The sequence below is a fragment of the Megalobrama amblycephala genome, linkage group LG4, assembly GCF_018812025.1.
Source record: "Megalobrama amblycephala isolate DHTTF-2021 linkage group LG4, ASM1881202v1, whole genome shotgun sequence".
Lineage (NCBI taxonomy): Eukaryota > Metazoa > Chordata > Actinopteri > Cypriniformes > Xenocyprididae > Megalobrama > Megalobrama amblycephala.
In genome coordinates, this window is record NC_063047.1 from 40,877,084 (window position 1) to 40,896,355 (window position 19,272).

At 37.7% G+C, this 19,272-nt stretch overlaps 2 protein-coding genes across 5 annotated transcripts in view; both read right to left on the reverse strand.

Moving 5' to 3' along the window:
• camsap1b (calmodulin regulated spectrin-associated protein 1b) overlaps positions 1-9,563 on the reverse strand; it is a 31,948-nt gene extending 22,385 nt beyond the window's left edge. For 3 of the 4 annotated variants that reach the window (XM_048189334.1, XM_048189336.1, XM_048189333.1), the window contains exons 1-3: positions 9,142-9,299; positions 8,601-8,765; positions 2,620-2,882 (exon numbers count right to left, since the gene is read on the reverse strand). In XM_048189334.1, coding sequence (XP_048045291.1) covers positions 2,620-2,882; positions 8,601-8,765; positions 9,142-9,202 — 489 coding nt within the window. In that variant the 5' untranslated portion in view covers positions 9,203-9,299. Of the gene's footprint in view, positions 1-2,619; positions 2,883-8,600; positions 8,766-9,141; positions 9,300-9,335 lie in introns of those variants that run through there. The other variant, XM_048189337.1, reaches the window with a different exon arrangement.
• A 5,247-nt stretch (positions 9,564-14,810) lies between these two features.
• Positions 14,811-19,272, reverse strand: part of notch1b (notch receptor 1b) — a 53,847-nt gene continuing 49,385 nt past the window's right edge. Inside the window, 2 exon segments of the mRNA XM_048189338.1 lie at positions 14,811-17,559; positions 17,704-17,801. Coding sequence (XP_048045295.1) covers positions 16,237-17,559; positions 17,704-17,801 — 1,421 coding nt within the window. The 3' untranslated portion in view covers positions 14,811-16,236.

A 19,272-nucleotide genomic window follows, 5' to 3' on the forward strand; every position in this document is an offset into this window, starting at 1 on the left:
ACATTTGGTTTTTCTTTGTCTGGTTCTGGACTGTAATTAGTGCTTGCTAAAGCAACCATCATGATTATCATTTCTTCCTCCAGACAAAATACTGGTGCGTGTGCTATGGACATGAATAATACTTCAAATCAAGATATTACGTCTTTATATAAGAATTATAAATCGAAAAGGGGTCATATGGATCATATCTAGGAATGTCTTAACTTGGGGCTTTAAGCAACTACCTACAAACCACGCTAGCAATCACCTAAAACAGCATAGCAAAGTGATATTATCCAGCCATATATTGGCAGCAGAATATCATGCAGAGCTGAGGATGGGCTCTTTTGGGGCTGGGGCTGAGTACAGAGGTCCATACGGGACCCCCACTATATCTTGGCAGCAGAATATCAGATATGGGGGTAGGGCTCTTTTGACTAACGGCAATGTACAAAAACAATCAAACACCCTGGCGGTGACTTTTGCACATGCACACACACACACACACACACCCACACCCCACTTGAACAGAGATGGGAAATCACGCTGCTCACACACAGAAACATTCAAGAGCACAAAGTTGTTGTCAATGTGACTTATTAATAAATTAACTTTGCTACTGTATCGCTACATTATATTACTCAGCAACAAGGTGGCAGCGTTGCTGTTTTTTTAATTAATTAAACCAATGTCGCATTTTGGTTTTAACATTGGGGGGGTTGAAGTGTGAACCGTTTTAGCAGGGTCCCATTGCATGGGATTATTTACTTTTTAACATGGGATGGGATTACATGGGATTTATTTATTTTTTGCAAAAAGGTCATCTGTGGTATCATCCACACATGCAAAGTTGGTTGATCTCTTGATTCTAACTTTTACTTGCCCTTATGAAAATGTGCAATAGTTCTTGTAATAGTTTAACTGTAACATTAAGGCTATAATTACAGATAAGACCATTTATGGCTCCTCTGTACCATGATTAGGCCAATGTTGACTTTTTTTTATTATTATTAACCTACAGCATTTTTATGAAAAATAGCAGCCTACACACTTAGAAACAACAGCTACAACACGCCACAGTTGTAATATAAATAGTGAAAAATCTATTCCCTATGTTGAATAGGACATACAGCGTAAGCTTTTAAAAGAATACGGAAGTGCGGACTGGTGGAAGCACTTGCAAGGCGATCATTTGTGTTTATAAAGCATATACATTTTAATTATTTATTTTTAGAAAATGACCAATTGTTTCACTAGGTAAGACCCTTATTCCTCGTCTGGTATCGTTTAAAGCCCTTTGAAGCTGCACTGAAACTGTAATTTTGACCTTCAACCGTTTGGGGCCAATTGAAGTCCACTATAAGGAGAATAATCCTGGAATGTTTTCATCAAAAACCTTAATTTCTTTTCGACTGAAGACAGAAGGACATGGACATCTTGGATGACATGGGGGAGAGTAAATTATCAGGATGTTTTAATTTGAAAGTGGACTAATCCTTTAACAGATTAGCTATAATAAATTCAATAGTAAATTAGAATGACAGATTTAACGGGTCATAGCTGACCAAAATAACACTGCATAGTGTTTTTTTTTTGCCTACACAACTTTTAATGCACATCTAGCAGCAGATTATCCCTATTATTTTATATATAAAATGTAAATCATATATTAATGAATATATTAGGGGTGTAACGGATCGTAGTTGATCCGTGATCCATATGGACCAGGCCCCACAGTTCAGCACTCATGTGATTCGCGGATTAATTGCAAAGTTTAGAATGAAAGTTGTGTTTTGTCTTTCCAATTTACACATTCAAGCAATTTTAAACCATTCAAGCGCAGTACGAGACAAAAGAAAAATTACTTCTGAACTCATGAGCTGTAATCATCACGAACACCAAATTGATTCCTCTTTCGCGTATCCTTGCACTTGGACACAAAATCATGCCAACATACCTGTCCCGGCAAGTAATCTCCAAAACAGTCTGTTATGTCTTAAGTGAATGTAAACAGAAAGAAATCAGATGGGTATCATTATATTGGATCTGTGAATTAGGTCTTAAAGTGACAGCAGCCTATAAATACCTGCTGCTGTCTATGTCATTAATGTTAATTAAACAACAAAAAAAATACAGCTTTAACAAAGATTAATCGATATTTAACTTATACAGAGAACAATATTGTGTTATTTTACATGCAATTACATTTCTGTACCTGAATACTACAGTTAGAGCTTACTTTATTTGTAACTTTGTTCTATTGTATTTATCTCTGCTTAATTTGTGCATTTGTTCTTATTTTATTACTGACTGTTCACTTGTCTTTAATAGCCTACTGTTTGAACTTTATTAGTTAGGCTAGTAGATTTGTAGTAGATGCTGTGGTATCAATGTACATAAAGTGTGCTTTAAGTAATAAAGGGAAAGCAAAGTGACATTTGCCCACCCACCAAGTTATATTTATTTATTGTTGGTTTGTTGTTTGCTGATCCGAAAAATATTTCGATCCATGACTCAAAAACCACATTGTTATCTGAACTGTTATATATTCAACATACTGCAATAATTGTATGAGTAGTACTATATTCCAAGCACATCCAAAAATACAAAATGACATAATACATTTTGAATGCAACGCACCATTTTGATTGGTTGGCAGTTCAGATCTGAGTCTGTGACAGGCGTGTCATCGCCCTCCATGACATAGATGCCTTTGCGAGACAGGGCCTGTATGACTGACTGGTGGGACTGCAGAGAAGCCACCTGGTCTCCTTTGAGGATGAGGGCGCACACACGACAGTACAGCTCACAGGACAGCAGTAACCGGATCACCGGGGGCTTAATGTGCTCCTGGTCATACTGATCTGTGTAGAAAGGATCTTGCAGGTCCTCTGGGATGTGATCTGACAGGAGGAGAAAACAATAAATTAGGATATAAACAAATTGAGATACTGATGAAATACGGATGTTTTCAACTGTTACTGTCGCTACAGTTTCAATGTCTGGTATCAGATGCAATCTGCCAGGGATCCCCTTGCTTTGTTGCCATCTACGGCACTATGTGCTAGACGATAGCGTAATGGTGTGAAAAGCAAGCCATAGGACCTTACTCTCATCACGGGATCTCCTGTGCAGACGCAGATGTGCTGTGGCAGCTGGGGTGCGGCTGCAACCACGAGGCTCAAAACACAGGCAAGAAAGGCCAGACATGTCCTAGTCTGGGCAGCCATTGCTCCATCCACACCAACAACAAATACTTCCACACCCTCTGCACCGGTATCCCCCAGGAGAACCATATCATTAAAGGTGAAGGCAGTGGCTCCAATCATCTATCATGCATTTATGCACACAAACCTGCCCCCTCTGATGAACCACGTGGAGCTGTCTGCTTTGTTCCAAACCAGTCCGTCTGCCACATGCACGGGTTGTTAAAGACTGGTATAAAATAGTGAGCAAAGTCTTGTGTTTTAATACAGCAGATTTAAAGCATGAAAATAATACATATATACAATTATGACAAGACAAGACAATGATCTTAGCATTGCATTCATGTGCACAGGGATACCTACTTACAGTGTAAAGATTTTAGGCATTTATAAATGAATATATAGTGTGTCTACCATTACTACACACCTTGTGCCTTTACTAATTTATCTGAAACAGTTGTGGTGATAAATTTCAAATATCTACTCCAAAGTGCAGCCTTAAATAAGAGCCCCAGTTATAAGCATTTGCATTTATCCAGCAGTATTCAAAGCTTGTTGTTGTTGTTTTTTTTTTTTTTACTCAGATTAAAAGTGAACTGGACATTGAAAAGGACATTCAAAGCAGTAATTATCAGAATGCAAAGAAACCCTCCAAATCTGGGCCACTTCTGACAGTAAAGAGGCACATGGCCTTCATCTCCATTTAGGCCAATTGCTGGCCTGAAACAACTCTGCTTCTACCACAGCTTTACTGAAGGGAATATCCTGAATAACAGAGGCAGGATGGGGGGGGGAGCACAAAGAACTCCACAATAATGGTGGGATAACAAACTGTATTTGAAAACCAACCAACAGACAAGCACATATCTGACCCCTTTAGTAACGAAACAACTCCCATATTAACATTATTATTATTATTATTACCCATCACTTCTATGCCAAGCTCACACACCCTGCAAAGACAGTTCAGATAATTAAACATTCAACAGCAGAGAGACAGTTTCCTCAGCTTTAAAACGAGGTCAGGAGTCTTACACGCCACTTTTCTGTTTCAGTTACTGATGATGGCAGACTGGGGTGCCTTTTTGTTAGAAGGGGTACAGGCTACATATCAGAGCATGCTTGAATACATCCTCCAATAGGATCCCTTTCCACTCTGCCAGTCTTATGAGATGATCTAATAGGAGCCATATGCTCAAGATAGATCTTGTGTGCAACTCTTCTGGTACCCCCATGATTCAACAAAAGAAATAAATTAATGTCAAAAAAAGTCCATCCCATTAGAAGTTTGACTGCATTTGGCCACACACCACAGTGCTCATATGAACCAGTCATTAGTGACTGATACTAGAGCAGAGGCTAAAAATATACCTGGAGCAAACATGTCTGCTGGTCATTGCTTTTTCCATATGCAGGCACTCAAACGGTTAACCCTGACTGACTAGAGAAATGAATAATTATGCCTCATTACTGAAGAGTTACCAGTCTTCATGATCACAGTCAATTGCATTTTTAACGGTGCTAATGTGTATATTTCTTCATTACGCACACTTCAAAGAAATAGCAAAGTTTTATTTTTATGAATAAAATGTGCATCAAGATGCACTGCACTAGGTTTGATGTCAATGACAATGAAAGTCTTCAAAAGTACTGCAAAACAGTGCACCTCTCTCCCATTCACTTTTACATGCAAAATAGCAGCCTGGACATTCTGCTTCATTTGTGTTCCATGGAAGAGAGACATTTTGGATCAAGGGACAGGAAATTATGACAGAATTTTAGGAGAATTATTCATTTAACAGATGTCTGAAAGCTTGACTTTTTTTTATAGATTACATAGATGAAATACCTCTTTGGACAGGACTAACAAAATATACTCTTGGTGCCCTGCATACAGCCAGCGTACAGCCAGTCTATATCTGCTGACAGGGAGATGGTGGAATTAGGAAAACCCTTCCTGTTCATCCACAACATTTCAATTGTGCAAGCACTGCAAATGGGACAAATGATTTTGATCCTGGCTGTCAAATACCACAGCAGTGGACTCAGACTGCTGCCCTTGTGGCTAAAACATTTGTAGGCCAAATAGAAGTTAGAACTGCACAATTCTGAATAAATTGATAGTCTCACTTTTTTGTTTAAATTAGAGATCATGATTCTGCCACAATTCTGAATGGACAACAAAATATGTAATTTACTAAAGATTATAGCAAAATGTTAATTATGTTGAATTAATGATTCAATGAATCACTCATAAAGACTTCACTTGCCCTGCGTCCCAATGTCCATACTATCCATCCTAAATAGTATGTGAGATTAAAACAAGTGTGTCCCAAAGCATAGTATGTTGAAAAGAGTATGTCAAAAGTCCCCGGATGGTCTACTATTTCCGGTAGATTTTCAAAGTGTGGATCGGTGCACAATATAAAGGCTAATATTGCCCACAACCCATTGCGCGTTGGACGAGGATTCAGTTCAGAACTACAAAAGAAAAAAACTACAAACATGGCAGATATGCGCGATCGACACAGAGGTTTGAGTAACTAATAATCAGTTCAAACTGATAGAAAATATTTATTTAATGTTATCTGTGTTATTTTTCATCTGCAAATACCAATGTGGACTTTTATAAAGATCCGATTGGCCATTAACTTTTAAATGCATCATTATGGATTAATAAGAGGAGAGTTCTCTACGTACTGCATTTCACTCCGATACGGTAGGAAATTAGCTAAATGAAATGTTGAGGATGTAAGATTATTGACAGGCCAGTTTACGGTGACAAGGTGCGACAGAGAGCAAAGACGCAATTGTATGACGTGTTAGTATGTCCCAAAGCTTGTCTACACACTCAAAAGTAAGTACTTTTTGTTCACAGAAAGAGTACATACTTTTAGGGCGTAGTAGAAGTAGGCGAACTGGGACGCAGCATTGTTTCATTGCTGGATGAATCAGTCTTTCTGAACAAATATCTTGAATGAATGATTCAATGACAAATACATATTTTAAAAGTCACTTGTCGCCACCTATTGGTGTAACAAATTAATTGATGAAATCTTTATTTGAAGCATCAAGTTACTTTTAAAAGGGTGATGTACTCTATCCGCTACTTAAGTCTCACATCATGCGTTACCGCTTCAGGGTCCAAAAGCTCTAACAGATGCCCCAAAAAATAACTCTCCTAATATATATATATACTCACGATGTGATGTAATAGTACCAAGTTATAATCCTAACCTTTATCTACATACCGAAAACCCAGATGGCCAGACAGTGAATCATCTTTTATAAATCGTTAAAATATTTGTGTCTGGGATGCCGTGAGCACAGAGACTGTAGTGTACACCGTAAGTTTTTAAATGCTTTGCTTAAATATGTATTATGAATAAATAGTGCTCATAAAAGGGGCCTTTTTAGATACTAGTAGAGGCTCGGACCCGGAACGAGTATTTCTTACGTCATGACTTAACAAGCGTATTTTGATCACTACCGTAGACACCAGTATTGCCAACTATAAACTTTTATCCCAGCCCTTCTGTGATAATTTGAATCATTGTAACAGAAATAATGATACTGTGTGGTAGAAAAGACTGTGAAGCTGTTTCATACCTATACAAGGCAACTGCCCTCTCTGGGTCAACGACAGCACCAACGCAGATTTGAATGTTTGTTGTGAATGCACTTGTCAAAGGTTTAATAGACAAAGCTGAATCATTGTCGTTTAGATATAAGACCGCATGGGAGTTTGAATCAATTATTCGACTGAATTCGATTATTATTATTAGGGTGGGGATAATACATTGATGCATATATTGAGTACTATGTAAATACCCTGGTACATAATTTTTAGTAGCATCCAAAATACCCCAGTACTATTATCTGATACCAGTGTGATCCAATGTTTCTGCCACTGGATGATTCTGCTGTGGTACATATAGCATTGATTCATTTTAAGTAGTATGTAAAGACCATCATATACACTACATTGCCAAAAGTATTGGGGCACCCTTCCAAATCCTTAAATTCAGGTCTTCCAATCACTTCTATGGCCACAGGTGTATAAAATCAAGCACCTAGGCATGCAGACTGCTTCTACAAACATTTGTGAAAGAATGGGTCACTCTCAGGAGCTCAGTGAATTCAAGCATGCCACCTGTGCAATAAGTCCATTTGTGAAATTTCCTCACTACTAAATATTCTGCGGTCAACTATTAGTGGTGAAAAAGTGGAAACAATTGGGAACAACAGCAACTCACAGAGCAGGGTTAGCGTACAGTGCACAGAAGTCGCCAACGACGCTACAGACCTCCAAACTTCGTGTGGCCTTCAGATTAGCTCAAGAACAGTGCGTAGAGAGCTTCATGGAATGGATTTCCATGGCCAAGCAGATGCATCCAAGCCTTACATCACCAAGTGCAATGCAAAGTGTCGGATGCAGTGGTGTAAAGCACGCCGTCACTGGACTCTAGAGCAGTAGAGACGTGTTCTCTGGAGTGACAAATCGCACTTCTCTGTTTGGCAATCCGATGGACGAGTCTGGGTTTGGCGGTTGCCAGGAGAACGGTACTTGCCTGACTGTACTCTGCCAAGTGTAAAGTTTGGTGGAGGGGGAATTATGGTGTGGGGTTGTTTTTCAAGGGTTGGACTTGGCCCCTTAGTTACAGTGAAAGGAACTCTTAATGCTTCAGCATACCAAGACATTTTGGACAATTTCATGCTCCCAACTTTGTGGGAACATTTTGGGGATGGCCCCTTCCTGTTCCAACATGACTGCGCACCAGTGCACAAAGCAATGTCCATAAAGACATGGATGAGTGAGTTTGGTGTGGAGGAACTTAACCGGCTTGCACAGAGTCCTGACCTCAACCCGATAGAACACTTTTGGGATGAATAAGAGCGGAGACTGTGAGCCAGGCCTTCTTGCCAACATCACTGCCTGACCTCACAAATGCGCTTCTAGAAGAATAGTCAAAAACTTCCCATAAACACACTCCTAAACCTTGTGGAAAGCCTTCCCAGAAGAGTTGAGGCTGTTATAGCTGCAAAGGGTGGGCCAACTCCATATTAAACCCTACGGACTAAGAATGGGATGGCATTAAAGTTCATGTGCACGTAAAGGCAGGCGTCCCAAAACTTTTGGCAATATAGTGTATGTGTAGTATGGAAATACCATGTATGGACATGTACCACGACAACGCCTAAATAAGAATATGGTTTATCATTATCATAATTATTACATTACCCAGTATCAAGGTACAGTGATGGTGTCAGGTGATAATATCACAATAAAAGTGGAACAACACACATTTTTCTGGCTGTCTAGCCAACTGTCTTTGATCACATATCATACAGTCGCTTCTACAGTCTTTCTCTTCAGTCCTGTTTTCATTCATAAACACAGTTAAATCAACTCACCGATACCGAAGGCTTTGGCGAACAGCCATCGCAGATTAGCCGCTATTTTGGCTCGGGCAGAATCATACATCTCCAGCGGCACGATCTCCAGCGCCTCGCCCGCCGCCTCCATCTTTCTGCGGGCGCAGTCAGCACCCAGCTCCGCGTCCATTCTGCAACCACCGTCTGCAAACACACAAGCAAAAGCACTTTCAAACAACCTTAACGGCTCTCTTATGAGGGCATATGCTGTTTCATAAGCTATATGTCAATGTGTCAGGAGCTTAGAAGCAGCAATTCAGTTCTTTAGCGTCCAAGCTAGCTATAACACACGAGTAGCTTTTATTCCAACACTACCGTCTCAAATATGTAATGATATTAATCCCAGACATAAACGACATGTACTTTTCTTACAACAATACAAACCTAACCGCCTAACGTTAGATCCTGACAAAACAAGATAAGCTAGTCTCTGATTAGTTTATATGCAAAGTAACTAGCTAGCCATCGCCCAGGTGGCTAATAAACAACCAAATAATTTCCTAAATGTTCAAACACTCACACGGAGAGGTAGATTTAACCATCTGTGAGAGCTGCTGTCCTGACCATAAACTGGTTTGCATGTTTTGACTGAAACACAGTTACCAGCGGCTAACAGCTAATGCTGCTTAATGAGATGAGGACTAGCAACCCGCAGCTAAACTACAGCCCCTTTGTCAGCAATTAATGAAAACAGCCACATTTACCGCAACGTACCTTCCATATAATGAACTATCAACAATCCACTGTGACAAATCTGTGGGTGAGAAATGAAAGAAAAAGGTAAAAGGCTCCTGTGGGAATCATGAGGCCACGTTTAGTCCGAGCAGATACGAGTGTCGGTGGATGAATGACAAACCCTAGTGAGTGTGTAACAGCCTTCATTACTAGCACACTTCAAAATAACAGCAAAAAAGTCTAAACACAGTTTAAAATGCTAGTTATTCACGATGTGCTGCTGTGGATGAAAGTTATGTAGACAGATATTGTTATTAGGCCTGATGCTGTTTTTTTTTTTTAAGAAAAGCACACACCTGTTTTATTGTTTTACCTCTGTCTTTAAAAGATAACAATTATAAGACTAAATTCTGAGCTGAACTGATTGTTAATATTTCTTAATTATATTACAGTCATTTACTGTATTATTTTTTTTCAAGTTTAAATTGGCATTCCAGCCAGTGGCATGAAATCAGTGTAGATTACACATACACTGCAAAAAATGCTTTTCTTACTTAGATTTTTTTGTCTTGTTTCCAGTCCAAATATCTAAAAATTCTTAAATCAAGAAGCATTTTCCAGACAAGTAAAAATTATTGTTTTATTTTTAGAAGAAATAAGTCAAAATTAAGTGAGTTTTTCCCCTTAAAACAAGCAAAATAATCTGCCATTTTTAGATATTTGGACTAGAAACAAGACAAAAACTCTAAGTAAGAAAAGCATTTTTTGCAGTATAGCCTGAGATATCATTATACAGTGTGTCGTTTACGTGTCTTTATTGTCTTGTCTGTAGGTTGCGATAGCCAGTTAATAATTTATTATTTGCAGATGCCTGGTGAATTTATGAAGTAACAGGAATATACAATGGTAACAGGGAGACGTAATAGTTTATTTTATTTGTTTTGCTCACTGAAAGGCTAAACACTACTGCCATTTTGTCCATCAAGAACATTTAAAGAATGCAGTTTTTTTTCTCATTTTCTTGCAGTCTTTTAAGTGCAATAAATAAATAAACACACACACACACACACACACACACACACACACACACACATATTCCTTCAGCTAATCCCTCATATCTCATTACAGTCATTTTATAATAATATTATAATGATAATATTTAGAAAAGTTAAAGTTTGCATTTTCTCAAATCTCAAAAGTATAATTTTTGCAAATTGAATATTTTATATGTAATATTTTTGTATGTTTTTGTTTGTTTGTTTGATGGGTGACCATCTACTTAATTACAAAGTCACACCTCAACAGTGATTCATCTTGAAAAGACTTTCATTGAACAAACATTCACCTCCCTGCACTGCCCTGCTCTGAGTCTTACAGGCAGAGTAATAACAAACACTACAAAACACTGCCTTTGACTTATTTATTAATGTGAAGGTATAAATCTTTGCCCAAAGTAGGCTATAGGTGAATACCCTTTGTAAAACACTTTGGTAAAGTTGGTTTTATATTCGCACATTCGGACTTCTGATGAATTCAGACTTTCCAATAAATGTGCAATAAATTAATGTTTGCGAATTTTAAGCAACCAACGATTGTCAACTTACAACATTTTTCACAGTCGATCAAAATAGGCAAGTATTTTTTTAATGGCATATTTACTTGTGAATGTCCACTGAATGTCCAATGTAGTGTGATTAACAAGGCTATTGAATACGGATGGCTGAATGTGTGAATATAAAACCAACTTTACCAAAGTTTGTAAAACATGCTGCAGACACAGAGGTGTGGTCATTGTAGATTATGTAACTTGATGCTTGTCTGACTCAAACAGTCTAGGTGTTTAGATTAATGCTTAGAAATCCATATCTCTTAAGGCTGAGATTTGACAGGGAGTTCACAAAATCATGGTAAATAAATTAAAATAGCAGTCATATACAGTATACTTAACCACAGTGAAGGTGTGGAGGCCTGTTAGTGGGCAGGATTTAATGACAGATTCCAGCTACACTCTTAACAATAAAGGTTTATTGACATTGATGGTTCCATGAAGAATCTTCAACATCCACAGAATGTTTACATTTGACAAAAAAAAATTATTTATAGTGGAACAAGTTTCTTTAGATTATTAAAATGTTATTCACAATAGAAAAAAATGGTTAAAAACTGTTCACTGAAAGATTCCAGGAACCAAAAATAGTGTTTGTATCCCACCTTGTGGGATTTTATGCCTAATGTTACTATGCTGATGTTTGTTTTATTGTTTTATACATATACTGATATTTTATAATAAATTAGCTTGCATGAATTTCATGCCTCTGGTTGAGTGAGGAGGATCCTGTGCTACATGTATCAAGAAGGTGTTTATCGTCCTTAACCCTCTGGCCCTCTTCGGTCAGTTTTATATTTTGAAATGTTAAAAATCGTAGCTTCATCGGAATGAGATGACACCTGGTGACTTTTGTCGCATTAGCAATATGAACACACACACACACACACAAAAATCAAGGACATGATTCAGACATGTTAAAGGGTCATAAAAAAAAAATAGTCACACTTACCTTCTTTGCGGTCAAAAATGACCGACATAGGAAATGAATGGAAAATACGAAAAAATACGAAAACTCAGAGAATTTTTTGTTGGTACAAACTATAAATCAGCCACTGTGCAGGAAAAAAGTAAACAGCAACGAAGGGGGGACACTCCTAAATGCCAAGAGTGCAAAATAGACACACCCAACCCCCACACACACATATATATGAACTAGCACAACTATAACACAGAGCAAGTTTATGCAAATGTGTGAAATAAAATCAATAATTCAGCCACAAAGCAGTAAAAAAATTATCAGCAAGAAAGAGGTTACACTCAAACCTTGATTGTACAGAACAGAAACACCTACTCAAACACACACTCACACACATTCACAGACACACACGCACACACAACACACTATTATACACACACAAATGAACCAGTATGGCTATAAAAATATGGTAATATTGAACAAAAACTCAAATAAGAGGTTGAAATCAGATCAGACCAAGATTTATTAAGATGTAATAAAACATACCTGTTAATTTTTGTTATATATATATTTTTATTTAATTTTGATGTTATGTGTAACAAAATGCCCTCCTCTGTGTTCAGGTTTGACTGTAGTAAAATTAATGCAAAAACTGACACTTCAAATCAACATTTCAAACAAAAAGAATCTAAACCTTGACAAAAAGTAGCCTTTGAGAATGTCTAAGTATAAATCCAAATCCAAAACTTAAAAAAAAAAAAAAAAGCATTTCTGTCTAAAAACCACTAGAGAATTTATAAGCCACTATATAGAACTATATAGTGGTCTAGTGGTTACACCATGGCATTACATAAGTTTTTCTTTTTTTACCCCCACCAGATGGCACTAATCTACCTTAAAAAAAAAAAAAAAGGATTTTAAATGCCTTGTCTCTGTTTTAACATGGAATACTGCTTTAATTGAAAAATAATAAAACAAATACATTAGAAAAAAAATGTGTATTATTTTCAATGGGGAAAAATAGCTAATAAAAATTGTATAAATATTGCATAGTATCATAAAATACCCTCAAAATTTTATACAATAATCAAAAAATATTATTGAACAAAAATATATTGCATTGGCTTTCCTGAAAAACAAAAAAGTTACATTTCAAGGCTTCGGTCACTTTTGACTCCTAAACGACGACGGCCAAAGGGTTAAAGCAGGGAGTGGCAGTAACACCCATATTCAGCTGGAATCCCCAAAATCTCTTGGAGTGCTCTGGTTGTACAGGGTCCTGTCCTCAAAAATCAATTAATGTTGGCTCATATTGACACAGAATTAGACTGATGGCTGAGATTCCCATAGAGAGACCAGATGTTGAAGGAGGCTTTTTGCTTAATGAACTCTGATGACAAGATTGTCATTAACGTACACAAAAGGAAAATCAAGACCTTTAACAGTCCATCAGTCTGAAACTTTTATTGTGGTCCAAATTGTGTAGGCAAGACAGAACTGAAAGCATTAGATAACTGCTTAATTTTTATCACCAGTTTGTGCAGCATACAGCTCATTATGGCACTATAATTCAATTCAATTCAACTTTATTTGAATGGTGATTTTCACAATATATATTGTTTCAAAGCAGCTTTACAGAAAATGCTTGTTTCATTGTTACAATTTATGAATTTTATGTTATCAGTCAGTAATGATATATTATTAGAATTTTCTGTTATTTATTAGCTGTATCTTAAAAGGTGGTATCTACAACACTTAATCTATGTGCAATGCATCACGAGCAGTTTGACGCTTCACTCCACAGAGTATAGTGTATTGGGGAACACTGGCATGAATCAAGTTGAAGGGCCTGAATTAATAATAGGCAGGCCTTGTAAAAGTCACCATCAAATCAAAATTGATAATATTTGATTTTTTAAAAATGGAATATTGCAGGATTTATTACAAATTATTTGTCAGTGCACATTTATTACACAAAACGTGCCCTCGTAATCTTTAATCAAAATTACTTCCCCTCCCTCTTGCAACGACATCTCTTCCCTGATGATGCGTTTACAGGTGTGAGGGCGGGACAACCTGTCACTCACATGAGATCACTGCAGTAGCAAACCACAACAATCCAATGATCCAATCAATTCCTGATGGACAAAATCAAGTCCTTCCCTACATTTTTTCTTGTTAGAGAAGCCGTTTCTCTCGGACATACATCATCACAATAGGGTAGAAAAGACTATCACAACTTCCTTTTCATGCCGACTTTTAAGTAGATGCTATAGTCAGAAAAGCCATTTATGAAATTGTGAAGAGTTGCCTCAAGAATACTGAGAGGAAGGTCCCAAAAGTTTAATCTGCATTTTTTTTTTTATTATTAATTCATGCTTTTTTCTTGTGATATCACAACAAGCCTGCCTATCCCCCATTTTTAAGGTCTGTGTGACCCCTCACTGAAGAATTTGGAATAATTCAGTGAAGGAAGAATTTGCTTGACTTGCTTGAGTTTGACTGCAGTAGTCACAAAGAGTTTTGTTGTGGGGCCCAGAACAAAGTTTTTATGGGTGATCCTCACAAAAAGAGTACTTGCCTAAAGTGTTCCTTAGTTTGAAGGCTGTTTGGCAACAGCCAAGTTTTAGTTGAAATGCGTTGACTGCATTACATGCATTGTCCTCTCAGCAGCAGATGGCGCTGTTGATAGTCATTGCACTTCAGCAGATGGCGCTGCAAGCCAATAAACGATTTGCAGCCCCAGATATACTGTAAATAATATTCATTAATACAAGAAAAAATTAAACCTTTTTCTCGGATATTCAGACCCATCTTGGTATTGCTATGTTAGCTTCGTCAATATCTGTTTTCAGTTGCTGTTTGTAAGGGCTTTATCCTTTGATATTAATTGGTTTTTTTTTTCTTTTTTTAAAAACAGCTTGATATATAAGCTAAATAGGCCATAAAATAAAGAGTTAGAGAAAAAAAGACAGAGATACAAGAAGACTGAAATCTGAATACACAGTGGTATCGTTTATTATTCAAAGAAACTTGTACAGACAGTAGAACTGACAGAAAATACTCTGCATGTAAACTACACATTTGCAGATAGGTAACATTTACAGATATTGTATACTCAGTGCTGTTCAAATCTGATGAACTCTGAAGTACTGATGGCTTAAAGAGGATATATGACACCACCAGAGCCCTTTATGGGGACCTTTTAACTTGTTTTTTGTGATTTTGTGGAAAACTATTGGTGGTCAATAAATAGTGAGTCATAAATCATCTAATTGTGTTATTTTATATGGCATATCCTCTATTCGTTTGTGTGTATACATTTATTATATTTGTCTCTACCCCAGTGATACTGAGAAAATATATATATATACGTTCTGCGTATGATAGAAAACATAACTACGTAGCATTAAAATATTTCAAATTTCCATGGCACACTTAAGATTTCTGAAACAAAATCCTGTTTACATGACAAACGCATACAATATATCTATTTACATTAGCCATAGGCTCAAACGAAGATACAAAACTGGAAGTACAGTAAAGAGAAGTTCAATTTGAAACACCTCCATAAAACCCCAGACACTTTTGGCCACGTGACCAGTTCTACAAGACTGGAGGAAAGATACAGAGTACTTGATATTGGCACCTGTTTTATACAGGTAAATATCAAGTCTTTCCTGTAAGTAGCTCAGATCCTCACTTTCACATCCACATTCACAGTGGACATTTAGAAATCTGCTTTTTGCAGCAATTTAATGTACAAGAAAGAGAAAGAAAGAAAGAAAAAGGAAGAGCAAAATCACTTTGAACTATACAAATGTTCAATTATAAAAACCACTACTTATTTGTAGTATAAACCTTGTAACAAACACAAAAATGAGAACCTAACCAAAACAAATATCAGACATAACACGTAGCAAATTCAATCATTCGTCTTCTAATAACGGAAAAGCAGCTTGTTGCAAACAACACAAATCTACTTTAACACTGAAGTTTGTTGTATAAAACGTGCTCTCTAAAATGCCCGTACAAGAACTTTTGTATTTTTACAAATTTATACAGTATTAGGTAAGATAAATCAATAAAAAAAGACCAATCAACTGAACAAAAAAAAAAAAAAGAAAAGAAAAGAAAAAATCAGGCTTATTTTAAGACCAATAAATACCCAGTGTGTACATTTGAGTACAGTGTATTGCGGTCAATAGCATTACATTATTAAAAAAAAATTGACCTTCTTCTTCATTATTTATTTTGCCCAAATTTAAAAATAAATGGTGAAAAAAAAGTATAAATAACAAAATATCAATAAATTAAAAAAAATATATGGTTAGTACAAGAGGCATATTAATGACCCTTCAGTAAGCAGGCTTATGGAGTGTGCCTTAATTTATTTTATTTTTTTAATTATTGTTCTATTTAAACTGCTCTGGTATATGTCCGATTTGCGACTGCATGCTGGTAGGAGGGCTGGAAATGCCCTCCGACCAGTCAGACATGTTGGAATGGGGCGACGAGCTGGACCACTGGTCCGGTGAACCTGGAGACGGCGTGAGGAAAGGGTGGTCAGGCCCTTGGAGTTGGTGGCTGGGGGTGTTGGGGTCCATGGGGGCTGAGTAGCTGTGCTGGGAAGGTGGCGTCAGGAACTGCGTGCCCGCCATGCTGGGGCCCAGAGAGGACGGGTTCAGCAACTGGGTCTCCTGGGGGATTATCGTGTGGATGGGCATGCTGTTCCCTGCGCTCTGCTGGAGCTCCGGGCCACCCAGCTCACTGCCGATGAAGTTCTGGCTCACGCCACTGGGTGGATTCGAGCTCTGGTGCTGCAGCTGGACGCCTGTCTGCTGCGGTCTCTGTTGCATGTTCTGCTGCATCTGCTGCATTAGATGCGGCTGTGTGGTGAGGTGCGCGTTCTGCAGGCTTTGATAGTTCAACATCTGAGACAGGGCAGTGGGGCGGCCATTGTGGAGAGACGTCATCATGCCGGATTGGTGAAGGTTGGCCTGACCTGAGGCATTCCTCATGGCTCCGAATTGATTTTGCGAACCCATACTATTGTGCATCCGTCCAAGCCACTCGCATTGGCCGTTCATGACGTTTGAGCCATTAGAGCTGGCCACTGGCAGATGGGTGAGACGTGGGGGTAACGGATCGAACTGTATGTGGGCCAGGTCCTGCTTGTTGCCCATGCCCAGATGGTTGACACCCATGTGGGTATCTGAGATGCCTTGTAAGTGATTGAGCGACATGGAGGGCGATTGCTGGAAGGGTGATGTCAATAGGGGTGGGGAGGCGACATCAGATATGTACCCATGGGGCGACTCCAAGGAATCCACTGGCGAGAGCACAGCCGAGCTGTCGAGCAAGTTTCCCTTTCCATCCTGTGCCTTCTTCTTCTTGACTTTCATATCTTTGCCATCCTTGCAACCGATGCCTTTTGCGCTCGGCTTGCGGGGCTTTTTACTTTGTATGGAGTGCTTCATGCTGCCCATGAAGGCGTTGGGAGAGCAGAGAGGTGGGGAGAGGGTGGTGCAGAGGGGGGCGCTGTGCATGGGAGGGCTGCGGACCAGGTTATATTCGTCGATGAGCCGCACAATGTCGTGATGCATTCTGTCCTGAGCGATATCCCGTGGGAGCCGATCCATATGGTCTGTGATCTCCCGATTAGCAAAATGCTCGAGCAGAACTTTAGCAGTCTCGTAACTTCCTTCTCTTGCTGCCAAGAATAGAGGAGTCTCCTCCTGAACATGGGAAAATAATTGGTAAGCCAAAAGCATTTTGAATATGACAACGGTTTTGTACTATAAAGTTAATCTGAGTATAATGCGAATGTCTTCAATAACACAAAGCGTTATTTGTGATTTAAAAAATCAAGTGCTGCTTACCTTATTGTTCTGCATATCTTTATTTGCTCCATTCTTAAGCAACACCATCGCCGCATCTACGTTGTTCACAGCTGCTGCCCAATGAAGAGCAGATTTACCTGTAGCACAAAAAGAAATTGCTTCAGCATTTGCTCACTTACTGTACATTCACTAAGAAAAACAACATACAATAGTAATAAATATGACATTTATCTTGCTATAGTATATACATTAACAGTCAAATGTTTGGAATCAACTTTAATCATCTTTTTCCACATTTTAGAAGATGGTTAAGTCATCAAAATTTATAGACAAAACAAAAATTTAAATTATTTAAAGGTTACGTAACAGTCGGTGTTATGTTGAGATTCGCCTGTTCTTCGGAGGTCTTTTAAACAAATGAGATTTATATAAGAAGGAGGAAACAATGGAGTTTGAGACTCACTGTATGTCATTTCCATGTACTGAACTCTTGTTATTTAACTATGCCAAGATAAATTCAATTTTTCATTCGAGGGCACTTTTAAAACCTAAAATTTGGGGTTGGTAAGATTTTTTAAAATGTTAAAGAACTCTCTTATCGTCACCAAGGCTGCATTTATTTGATCAAACATACAGTAAAAGCAGTAATATTGTGAAATATTATTACAATTTAAAATACTTAAAGGGTTAGTTCACCCAAAAATGAAAATTCTGTCATTTATTACTCACTCTCATGCCGTTACACACCCATAAGACCTTCGTTCATCTTCAGAACACAAATTAAGATATTTTAGTTGAAATCTGATGGCTCAGAGAGGCCTCCATTGGGAGCAATGACATTTCCTCTCTCAAGATCCATAAAGGTACTAAAAACATATTTAAATCGGTTCATGTGAGTACAGTGGTTCAATATTAATACTATAAAGTGACGAGAATATTTTGAGTGCCAAAAAAACAAAATAATGTTTTCGAATGCATTCTAGATTTCGTTTTTTTGGCGCTCCAAAAATATTCTCGTCGCTTTATAATATTAATATTGAACCACTGTACTCACATGAACTGATTTAGATGTGTTTTTAGTACCTTTATGGATCTTGAGAGAGGAAATGTCATTGCTCCCTATGGAGGCCTTACTGACCCATCGGATTTCAACTAAAATATCTTAATTCGTGTTCCAAAGATTAACGAATGTCTTATGGGTGTGGAACGGCATGAGGGTGAGTAATAAATTACAGAATTGTCATGTTTGGGTGAACTAACCCTTTAAATATATTTTAAAATGTAATTTATTCCTATGATGGCAAAGCAGAATTTTCAGCAGCCATGGTCTTTCAGAAATCATTCTAATTTGCTGATTTGGTGCTCAAGAAACATTTCTTATTATTATCAATGTTGAAAACAGTTGTGCTGCCTAATATTTTTTGTGGAGCCCATGATTTTTTACAGGATTCTTAAGAATACATAAAGTTCGAAAGAACAGCATTTATTTAAAAAAAACATTTTTTTTGCCACCTGGCCTTTGTTTTCTGAATTAATACATTAAGTAATAATAATAATAATAATAATAATAATAATAATAATAATAACCTCATACATTAAATGTTTATT